At 45.4% G+C, this 10287-nt stretch overlaps 1 protein-coding gene and 1 pseudogene across 1 annotated transcript; one reads left to right on the top strand and one right to left on the bottom strand.

Moving 5' to 3' along the window:
- The first annotated feature begins 5439 nt into the window (after positions 1-5439).
- LOC119349077 (proteinase inhibitor PSI-1.2-like) lies at positions 5440-6560 on the top strand. Its single transcript, XM_037617086.1, has 2 exons — positions 5440-5954; positions 6078-6560. The coding sequence occupies exons 1-2, from the start codon at positions 5909-5911 to the stop codon at positions 6266-6268; spliced, it is 237 nt and encodes a 78-aa protein (XP_037472983.1). The 5' UTR covers positions 5440-5908; the 3' UTR covers positions 6269-6560.
- Positions 6561-8810: 2250 nt separating this feature from the next.
- Positions 8811-10084, bottom strand: LOC119356886 (annotated as a pseudogene).
- Positions 10085-10287: the final 203 nt, after the last annotated feature.

Below are 10287 nucleotides of genomic sequence, written 5' to 3'. Positions count from 1 at the left end.
AGGATTAGGGTGATTGCTTAGTGGTTTGTCAAGGCGCTTAACACGGTTGATGCTCAACATTGGAAGGCTTTAGACCATTAGATCACGCGGATAGATAGCTAAGATGTTTTATGTTTTATCTTGTGGTGCTTTTATAGAGGTAGAAGATAGATAATAGATAGATTGACTTCTTCGTTTTATCCTCGGCTGAGTTTAGGCTAATGGGCCATGGAGCTCAGAACATCTCTAACCGATCCCCAATAACCCATTAGAAAAAAGATAAATTCGGTTTTCCTCCTCTAACCGATACCCAATTGAACTCCTAAAACATTTAGCGGAGGATATTTTCTACTCCACGGAAGTCATGACCATAAAATATACTCTGCCACCCACCTGCAAAGTACAAATCCCCCCACCCCCACCTCTCCTCATCTTCCATTCTAATGCCGCCCAAGCCTTGTCGGTGTTCCCCCACCCCCACCTCCATCCACACTTTGGCACTGTACGCCACCGATAATGGCAGATCCAGCTGCTGTTGCTCCCTATCGCCCATCCTAGCACGGATCCGCACCGCCACGCGCAATCCCGAGGTCATGGTCGTGACGGTGCTTCCTCCAGCCAACCTCCCACCGCATCAACCATCGATGCAGAGGAAATACCTCGGCGTGCAGCAGCACCGATGGGGGGCGTGGGTCGTGGAAATCACCGACAGTGACACCCACAATTTGGGCATTTGGATTGGATCTTTCCCGTTGGCTGTGCAGGCAACGCGGGAAAACAACATAATGCTGGTATGCCTCCACGCCCCAATGCCCAGTGCAACTTCCCCGATGGCCTGCCACAGTTGGCGCTGGTCGACCTCGGGTGGCCACCGCATGTGAGATGCGGGAAGGCCGGGTTCCCGCGAGCGCCTCCATCGGCTATACAAGCGCGCGTCGGGCGTTTGAAATTACCAGAAATTTGGGTCGGGTAATTTGGGTAAAAAATATTTTAGGTTTTCAAAATCAATACCCGAAATTTGAGCAGGAAATTGATTACCTCACAATTTGGGTAGCTAGAATTTCGGGTTCGGGTAATCCCGAAATGCTACCCGATTTACGGAAATAGTGAAGAGCGGTGACATCAAAAGGTCAAGCTTGCACAACATTTCTGCAGCATTTCTACAACATTTCGGCCCATTTCTGCATCATTTAGACAACATAACAACATAACAAAATGATAGGAAAACAACCACAAAATAACAACAATGCAACAACATAATAGACATTTCAGTAGCATTTCAACAACACTTTTGCAGTACTCCATGATTCTAGCACCATAACAACCAAATGACCACAAGTCCACAATAACATCAATTCAACATGACACATACAAAGTTCACACTTCACATGAAGTCAGGAATAGCAGTTATGCATCACTCACCGGGTTGCCTCCTAGAATGTCGGGAACATTAGCAGAACAATGTGCACCTCTCACTAGGTTGCCTCCTCTGGCCCTTCTCAAACGATAATAGAGGACTAGAGGAGGGAGGGATTTGCGTTGGTCAATGCTTGGGTGGTTGGCGTTGTGTTGGCGACACTGATTATGGAATGTGGAGGACGCCGATCGCCGTGAGTTGAGAGCATGTGTCGTGTTGGGAAAGCATCGTCGTCGTGGGCCTCATGCCCTCGTGTAGGCCGTTGTGAAGATGAGGTAAGACGGGGTGTTCAGTTCATTCGAGTCGATGGATGAATGATGTCCTCCACCTACTGCTTGCTCGTCACGACAACACAGAGGTGGATTGGCGACAAACCAAGGTCCCTTAACCTTTGTGGTGGGGGTGTGGTGTTGTGGCGGCGACCGCTATGGCGCTGGGACAGGGCGATGGTCATTGAGGATCGGGGATGCGGACACCTGGACTGGGACGAGTACCCCTGGGTCTCGCGTGATGCAAGGTGGAAACAACCCTTGCCCGCGCAGCGGCGTGTTTATGGGCTAGGTGGGCCACAAGAAGTGCATAACAGGCGCACTGCACCATATCTTCATCAAACGTGCATGAGTCACAGTGGCTCGAGCTGTTCGCCTCGATAAATGCGGTGCAAGATCGATTCGGGGTGTGTACATGTTTTGCTTTTTTTACTTTGTTTGTACTTCAAAATTATTCTAAATATATGTATTACAGAAAACACTTTACATCAAACATTTGAAAAAATGTTAATCAAGCATGTGAAGATGTTAAATGTGTATAAAAAATGTTTCTCATGTATACAAAAAATATACCGTGTGTATGAATTTTTTGATCATGTATTTAAAAATTGTTAATTACTCATTTCAGAAATATCAATCAAGCATCTAAAATAAGTTAAATATGTATAGAAAACATGTATGCCATGTATAGGATAAATACATACAAAATGAAAAGATACATGTAAGAAAACAATGTGTTCATGTATTTTAAAAACTTGTTAAACGTGTATAAAAATATTGATAATGTAGTAAAAAAATTAAACATGTATAAAAAATTATTCACTTGTGTAACATTTTATAAATGCTAATAAAATATTGATGCATTTAAAAATGTTAAAGATGTATAGAAGAAATGTTTGTCATGTATAGGGAACATGTGTGAACGTGTACAAAATTAAAAGTTGTGTAAGAATTTGTTTTGTTCATTTATTTAAAAACCTGCTAAACATGTATAAAAAATGTTCATAATTTGTTTAAAAAATATTAAACAAATATTAAAAATATTAATTTGTGATTTTTTATAAATCCCAATAAAACATTTTCTCACACACCATGTACCTTTTATGTATACAACAGGGATATTTTTGTATATATGTTTAACATTTGCTTAGTACAAAATTATTTTTAAAAATTTATGTATTTTTATGTCTACTTTTACTTAATACACGTTCTATATTTTGTTTATACATGATCAACATTTTTGTATGCACGTTTAACATTTTAAGAAAATACATGATCAACATTTTTTCATCTAAAAAAAGAAAACCAACGAAAACCAAAAAAACAAAAAGTAAATTGAAAAGAAAAATGTAAGTGACAAAAACAAAGAAAGTCACTACAAAAAGAATGGAAAATAGTGAAAATTGAGAATGAAACAAAGAAATGAAGAAAACCGATGAACACCAAGAAAGATACAACAGGAAAAACAAAGAAAATAAAGAATGAAAGGAAGAAAATAAAAAAATGAATGAAACCAAAAAATAGACAAAACCAAATCATAGAAAACACAAAAAAAGGAAAATAAAAATCACTGAAAAGCAATAAAGAATGAAGACAACTGGTGAAAAAGAAAGAAAACAGTAAACCATAAAAAAAGCGGAGAGAAAAACAGGAAGAAAACACAAAAGGAAAAGGAAAATAAAAAACAGAAAAACTTAACGAAAACCAGACCAACCAGTACAACGAACCACCCCTTGAGCGAGCGAACGCGACAACGTGAAGAACAAATGTGTCGGCCAAGTTAGAACGGAGAGGCGAAATCCTCGAGGCGAGCCTACCTCCGATCTCGTTATAAGCGAGAAATAGCATTCGCGGATGGGGACACGACCATGTGGTGACTGATTTTGGATTGGGCCTTATCTGTGTTTGCGCCATGGGGCAATTTTTACTGGGCTGCCAAATTATTTCGGGCTTTTCGGATAATTCGGCTACTTGGCTTTTTACCTGAATTTCTCAGATAAAATTCAGGTTTGTAAAATTGTTACCCGATCTAGTGCTTGGGTTTTTTGAGTCCGGGCTATGGGTTTGGGTTCAGGTTTTTTGGGTGCGGGCTTAAGGTATCGGGTTTTTGGGATTCAGGCTTTAAGTATCCTGTTTTATGCCCATTGTGATAACGAGCAGTACAAGGCCGGGGTGACGTAGGTCATCAACCTTTGCCCCAGTGACTCCGATAGCGACGACGATGGCAAGGGAGAGGACTAGGGCGGTGCCGGCGATGAGGGCCGTAGGGCGGTGATAGAGAAGACACGTTGCTTTCTGGATCGGACTGGGAAACATTATGCCGCCGGCCTTCCTAGGCCCCCCGCCGACCGTCCCCGCCCCCCTTCCCCCCTCTCCCCTCCCGTATCCGCCCCCGTGCCGCCTCCCCGGGAGGTGGAGGTGGCCGGGGCGGCGCGAGCCCCTCTCCTCTTCGGCCGCCTTCCTTTCCTCTTCCCTCCCTGCCGCCGCCGGCGGTCGCGCCCGGCGCCTGGCCGGGTGGTGTTGGCGGTGGCGGGACGGCCTGTCCCCGCGCGAGCGGCCCCCTGCTCGGGGCATGGGGGCGGCGGCGGTGCTCCTCGGCTCGGCGACGGCCCGACGGCAGTGGCCGGCGGCGCGCGAGGTGGTGGCGTGGCCCCTTGGCGACGAGACGGCGTGGTGGTGCAGGTTGGCCGGCGGCGCGCCCCCGGCCCAGATCTGGGCCTTGCGGGGCCCATCTGGGTCCTAGCGGGTGGGCCCCCCGGCGTGGCTTCGTCGTCGTCTGTGTGGTGTGGAGGAGGAGCAGCTCGGATGGGGGCGGCGACGCCGACGGCGTGCCTGCTGCAGCGCGATAGCGGGAGCTTTACGGGCGAGGTTCCGGCTGGGCCTGTGGGCCCACGGGCTTGGTATGCTCCTGCTATTGTGTCCGGTCGGCTACCGTCGTCGACGGTGGAGGTCGTGCCCTCCCGCGTGCCGACGGTGCTGCGACCCCTAGTCCCGGCTCCTATTCCCCATTGTGCAGGCCTCACTTCGTGGTGTCGTGGTGAGACGGCGTGGAGGCTTCATGACCGCGGTGGCGCAAGATGGTGGTCGGTTTGGTGGCAGGCGCTGGAGCATCCGAGGTGAAGGTTGGGATGGGGGGAAACCCCTGTCGGCCTGTCCGACACCGACACGGCGACGCCGGTGGGTGCCGTCGGACCTTCCTGGAGGGCGTCAGGGGCGACCCTTCCTCTCGCCTCGTCGCGTACCAGGGGAAACCCTTGGCAGCAGCGTCGTCATCGTCGCGGTCCTTCTTGGAGGTGTTGGTTGGTACCGGTGCTTCGGAGCCTTGGAGCTTGGTGGGAGAGCTTTGGTGGGCACAATGGTCGTGAAGCTTCTTCGTTTCCGTCGATCCGCCGTTGTCGGCATTTTTTTCTTGTTTTTTCTCTTTCGTTTCTTTTGGATGTGATTGTGCTGCTTCCGCCCCAGCACCTATTGTTCACTGTACCGGTTGGTTGCTTTACAATACAAAGCGGGGAAAACCCTTTTTCTTAACATTGGAGGCGAGAGCGATGTCGAGTAGTTTTATTTAGTTTTTACACAATCTAATTTAATATTTTTCTAAGTTATGTAAAATATTTTGAGTCTAATTTGATGTATTTCCTCCGTAAAGAAATATAAGAGCGTTTAGATAAAGCGTTGTTATATTTCTTTACGGAAGGAGTAGTAGTTTGAATCAAATTTGCAACGAATTGTGTTGATTTTTTTTAAAGAGTTATGTATTGAAGATCGGTTAGATCCGTCAGTTTTTTAGAGGAGCATGCTCCTCTAAGAGGATACTCGATCGTATCCCCTCTAAATTTTTGGAGATCAGTTAGAGATGCTCCCAGTCCAGTCCAATTATACAGACACTGGAAAACGGAGACAGAGGATTTGCGACCGTCCAAAAGTCCGTCACCGGTCAAACCAAGCTGCTGCTGTTTCCTTTGAGAATTAAATGCAGCCATGGTAGATTTACGGTGAGAGTTCCACTAGATCCATATCCATAGTACAAAGTAGACATCACGAATCTGGTCAAGGTTCAAGCCTGCTTTAGTTGACTACAAGCTACGAAAATTGGGTGGTTTCAGCGTAGCCACCGGCTAGTGTACAAGGCAGTACTCTTCAGGACAAAGGCTATATATTAGGATGTCAGTGGAAGCAATCAAGGAAATATCTTACCCTGCGTTCCTTATCAGAATTCAGAACCAGCTCAGGAGTGTGTACAGACATGGCTACCTCCAGACTCCACATCGCCTGCGCTCTCCTCCTCGCTGGTAGGCAAACCGCAAACACATCCAACTCTTGCTTTAATGGCAGGTTTTCAAAGCTTTGAAACGAACTTGTTATGGTATTTTTTTTAATATGTGTGCATGTGGTCTGTGTATTCATATATTCAGGTGTTGTGCTTCTGGGGCAAAATCAAGAGGGCATGGAAGCCGTGGCTTGCCCTCAGTACTGCCTGGAGGTCGACTACATAACCTGCCCGTCCTCCGGCTCACAGAAGCTCCCGGCGAGGTGCAACTGCTGCATGGCTCCCAAAGGCTGCACGCTTCATCTCTCCGACGGGATCAACCAAACTTGCTCTTAATCCAGTTCAGAGTTCAGACAGTGATGTAACTTCATGTCTTCATGTATGGTGTGGCGGTAGACAGTTTACTTGTCATTTGTCAAGGCAGTAATAATCTGACAAAGCTGCAAGTTTTGCGGATAAAGCATGTCATATACTATGATACACGTTCAAACTCAGTGAAAGATTAGGCTTGGTAATTACAGTTACCAATGGTAAGGATTGGCACGTGAACTTTCCTTTTTATCGAGCTCGAAAAAGCAATGGGTGGGTTGGCTGTGAAAGGAGAGTAGAGTTTTTTAGTTTTGTAAGAAAAGTACTGGGTGAGGCTCCTCACATCCATAACATATTATCTGTACTCTTTTTCAAGCATGCCTCTTTTTAATGACTCTCTTTTTCAACTTCATTGTGGCATTTCATTCTGTTATCGACTAATGGTTGACACTGGAGAAGAGAAGCATTGAAGGCTCCTTCCATAGATTCCAAAGCCCTGTTTGCTATTATCAGAATATTCTGACTCCCTTGTTGTCTTATTGATCTGACCAACCGCAATAACAACATTGCCATTCGGGGTTACGCGAGTCGGAGTATTAAATAAATGGAATATTCCAGCAGGAGCAACCGAACCATCTTCTCGTTATCCTTCCATTCTTCTGACCCATAAAATAGCTCTTGGTCATAAGAATCCAGCCGGAGTTCGAAATCGGAGATAAGAATTGAATCGATTTCAGGCACTTCCCTCAAGCCGAAACCGGAACAGGAAACTTGTAACTTCTAGCCGAGAAGGATAAGAGAGGTTTGTCTTGCTTTGTCTTATAGTGATTGTGTGCCAGGGGTCAGCGAAGAGACGGGACGCTATTGTCCCGGACTACTTGGACTAGTCTACTAGGACTCGGGGGAAGAGACTTGTTTGTGATAGGACGAGAGATCAAGTACAGTGTTCGGTTCAAACTAGGCAACCTCTTCGTTATAAGACCGAGAATAGTATATGCCCCGTCTCACCACTAGCTAGGGCCACCAGCATTAGGAAACTAAGGAAGAGTCGTATGGCTAAGGAATTCAGGGCTGATAGAGCTCTTGGGAAGAAGTCAGTATCCAGCTTTCTTTCATTGATATCACAATAACAAGCGAGGAAAGGACAGTCTTTCAAGAGAAGATAGGTCTGTTTTTCATTAAGGAATTGCGGCGAGTATTGCTTGTTTCCCAGATCCGGTATCAGGACCTGTCGATAGATGGGATGGACCCACCCGTTTGACTCTTATGAATTGATAGTTAGATACTATTGCTAAAGGAAAGTAAAGATAGTGGTTTGTGTTGCAAAAAGCTGGTTCAAGGTCAGGCTCCGTCAAACAGAGTCGTCAAGAACGAAAAGCTGAAAGAATGATGTGTCAAACAGTGATTGCGCACAGAGGTTAGTTAAGTATAGGAACTATTGTCCCTAACGAGAAGTATGCTGCTGTCCCAATAAAAGGATAGTTGGACGGTATCGATTGAGGGAATAGGGATAGGTGGTTAAACGCGATGCTGCGCCTAACTATATAGAACGGTGATCCATGAAGAGAAGTCGGCCAGCTATTAAGTCAGAGAAGTCATCAACCTATTACTAGTGTCAGTTCTGTTAAGAGAAGTCATCAACCTATTACTAGTGTCAGTTCTCTTCTTCCTCTCTACCAATTGAAAGTAAGTATTGATTTCGCCTAATAGGGACAAAGCAAAGTAGGGTGGTCAAGTACAGTATGCCTGGAGTTCGTAGTGCCCACTAGATATCATTGGCAAGTTATAGAAGTCTTTCTCTCTTCTGAGATATCATTGGTCAGTGCAGCGAGGGGCAACCATCATTTCTATTGCTCTGTAAAGAAAAGATAGGACAAGGGTCTTGCTCCACCCAATGGAGATAAAGCACGGGGATCCGTTAAGGGCGTATTGAATCGATAAGAAGCACTTGAATTCTAGTGGGCCCGGCTACCCAACACTAGCCCCGGATCATTTATGTATTATCAATTGATAGTAGGGGCAGGCAGGGGAAACTCTTTATATCAGTTAAGTAAACTACGGATTGTATTGTGGGCAGGGATCCTACTTCTATAGCGAAGTAAAGAAGTGTGGAATGCGCTATCTCGAAGTAAAGAAGTGTGGCTTGATAGATAAGTTGCACAAACCTTTGAGCTCGATACGATATAGTCGATCGATTAGTTCATAGACGGGAAGCTCCATTCTCCCATTGTTCGGGACTCTCATTGTTCTGTTCAGAAAGTAGTCGGCATCTTCCTTTATTCAATTAGCAAGGCAGTGCTGGTTGATTTCATCATTTCTAGGTATACCCTCTCCCTTTTCCACGAAGGTTTGCTGCTCCGCCTGCACCAGTGAATTATTCTATTCTTCTCCTTTGGTTCAGTCTGTGGGGAAATCAGAATTCACCATTGAATCCTGTGGATCAGCTCCCTTACATAATGATATTTCACTGTATCAGCTACGAGGGGAAAATCTGAAAGACAGAGGATAGAGAGTGAGAGAAAGAGTGTGAGACTTGCGCCGCTCTCCATTTCGAGGGGATTTCGACGATTCTGGGGTGATTGAACTATTTCTTTACCTGTTCAATTTCTAACGAATCAAGATATCCTCTTGTTCCGGTATAAATAGTAGCTATCTGCTCTTCCACTGGGAGAGGATTTGCCTGGGATTGTTTAAGCAATTCCCTTAATCGTCGACCCCTTGCCAATTGATTCTGACTTGTTTTATTGAGAGCAGAGGCGAATAATAGGCTTGTCACTCTGCGAATTGAGCTAGTTCCAATTTGGATTTGCCAGCTACTTGTTTCATGGCTTTAATTTGAGCCGCGGATCCTACTCTGGAAACTGAAATGCCCACATTAATAGCGGGTCGAATTCCGGCATGGAATAGATCCGCAGATAAGAATATTTGTCCATCTGTAATGGAGATTACATTAGTAGGAATATAGGCGGAAACGTCTCCAGATTGAGTCTCAACTATTGGTAAAGCGGTCATACTTCCTTCGCCTAAAAGAGAATTTAATTTCGCGGCTCTTTCTAAAAGGCGTGAATGCAAATAAAAAACATCCCCTGGATAAGCCTCACGGCCGGGACTTAATAGAAGGGACATTTGGCGATAAGCTTGTGCCTGTTTGGAGAGATCATCATAAATTATTAAAGTATGCCGTTCGCGGTACATAAAATACTCAGCCAGGGCTGCTCCCGTATAAGGAGCGAGGTATTGTAATGTAGCAGGTGAATCCGCCATTTCAGCTACTACAATAGTGTATTCCATGGCCCCCTCCTCATGGAAAGTAGTTACTACTTGAGCTACGGAGGATGCTCTTTGACCGATAGCTACATAAACACATATTACACCTTGTCCTTTTTTCTTGAGAATTGTATCTGTGGCTACTGCTGTTTTGCCAGTCTGTCTGTCCCCAATAATGAACTCTCGCTGACCGCGCCCTATAGGGATCATCGAATCGATAGCAATAAGCCCTGTTTGAAGAGGTTCGTATACGGAATGCCTGGAAATTCTACTTGGAGCAGGAGATTCAATTAAGCGAGATTCGGAAGCTACAATTTCGCCTCTCCCATCAATAGGTTTAGCCAGAGCATTTATAACACGACCCAAGTTATATACGCTCACGGGTATCTGAGCAATTCTTCCTGTTGCTTTTACAAAACTTCCCTCTTGATGCTAAACCATAGCTCTAACTGAGTAAAATTCCACAATTTCTAAGAACGATATGCTTTTTTGCATTTTCCACTGTGAAAGCTTCTCTCAATCCCTCCCTAGTCCTTTCTTTCCTGGGCACAGGCTTACCTGGTTGACCGCCCACATTCATTCATTGTTCGTTCTGTTGTGGAATCGAACCACAGAGCTAGCGCAATTGGGATTTAGAGTCCCATGCGTGAAACTAAAGAGGATTTTCAGTCCTCTGCTCTACCAGCCAGAACCTAGAAGGACACTTCACACCCGATTTGACACAGCTAGACTGGAAACACTGCTTGTCAAGAGCACAGACCCCAGTATAGAATACTTTT

This window comes from Triticum dicoccoides, chromosome 1A, assembly GCF_002162155.2.
Source record: "Triticum dicoccoides isolate Atlit2015 ecotype Zavitan chromosome 1A, WEW_v2.0, whole genome shotgun sequence".
NCBI classification, from domain to species: Eukaryota; Viridiplantae; Streptophyta; class Magnoliopsida; order Poales; family Poaceae; genus Triticum; species Triticum dicoccoides.
The sequence above is the reverse complement of the archived record's forward strand: the minus strand, read 5'-3'. Positions and strand labels throughout refer to the sequence as shown.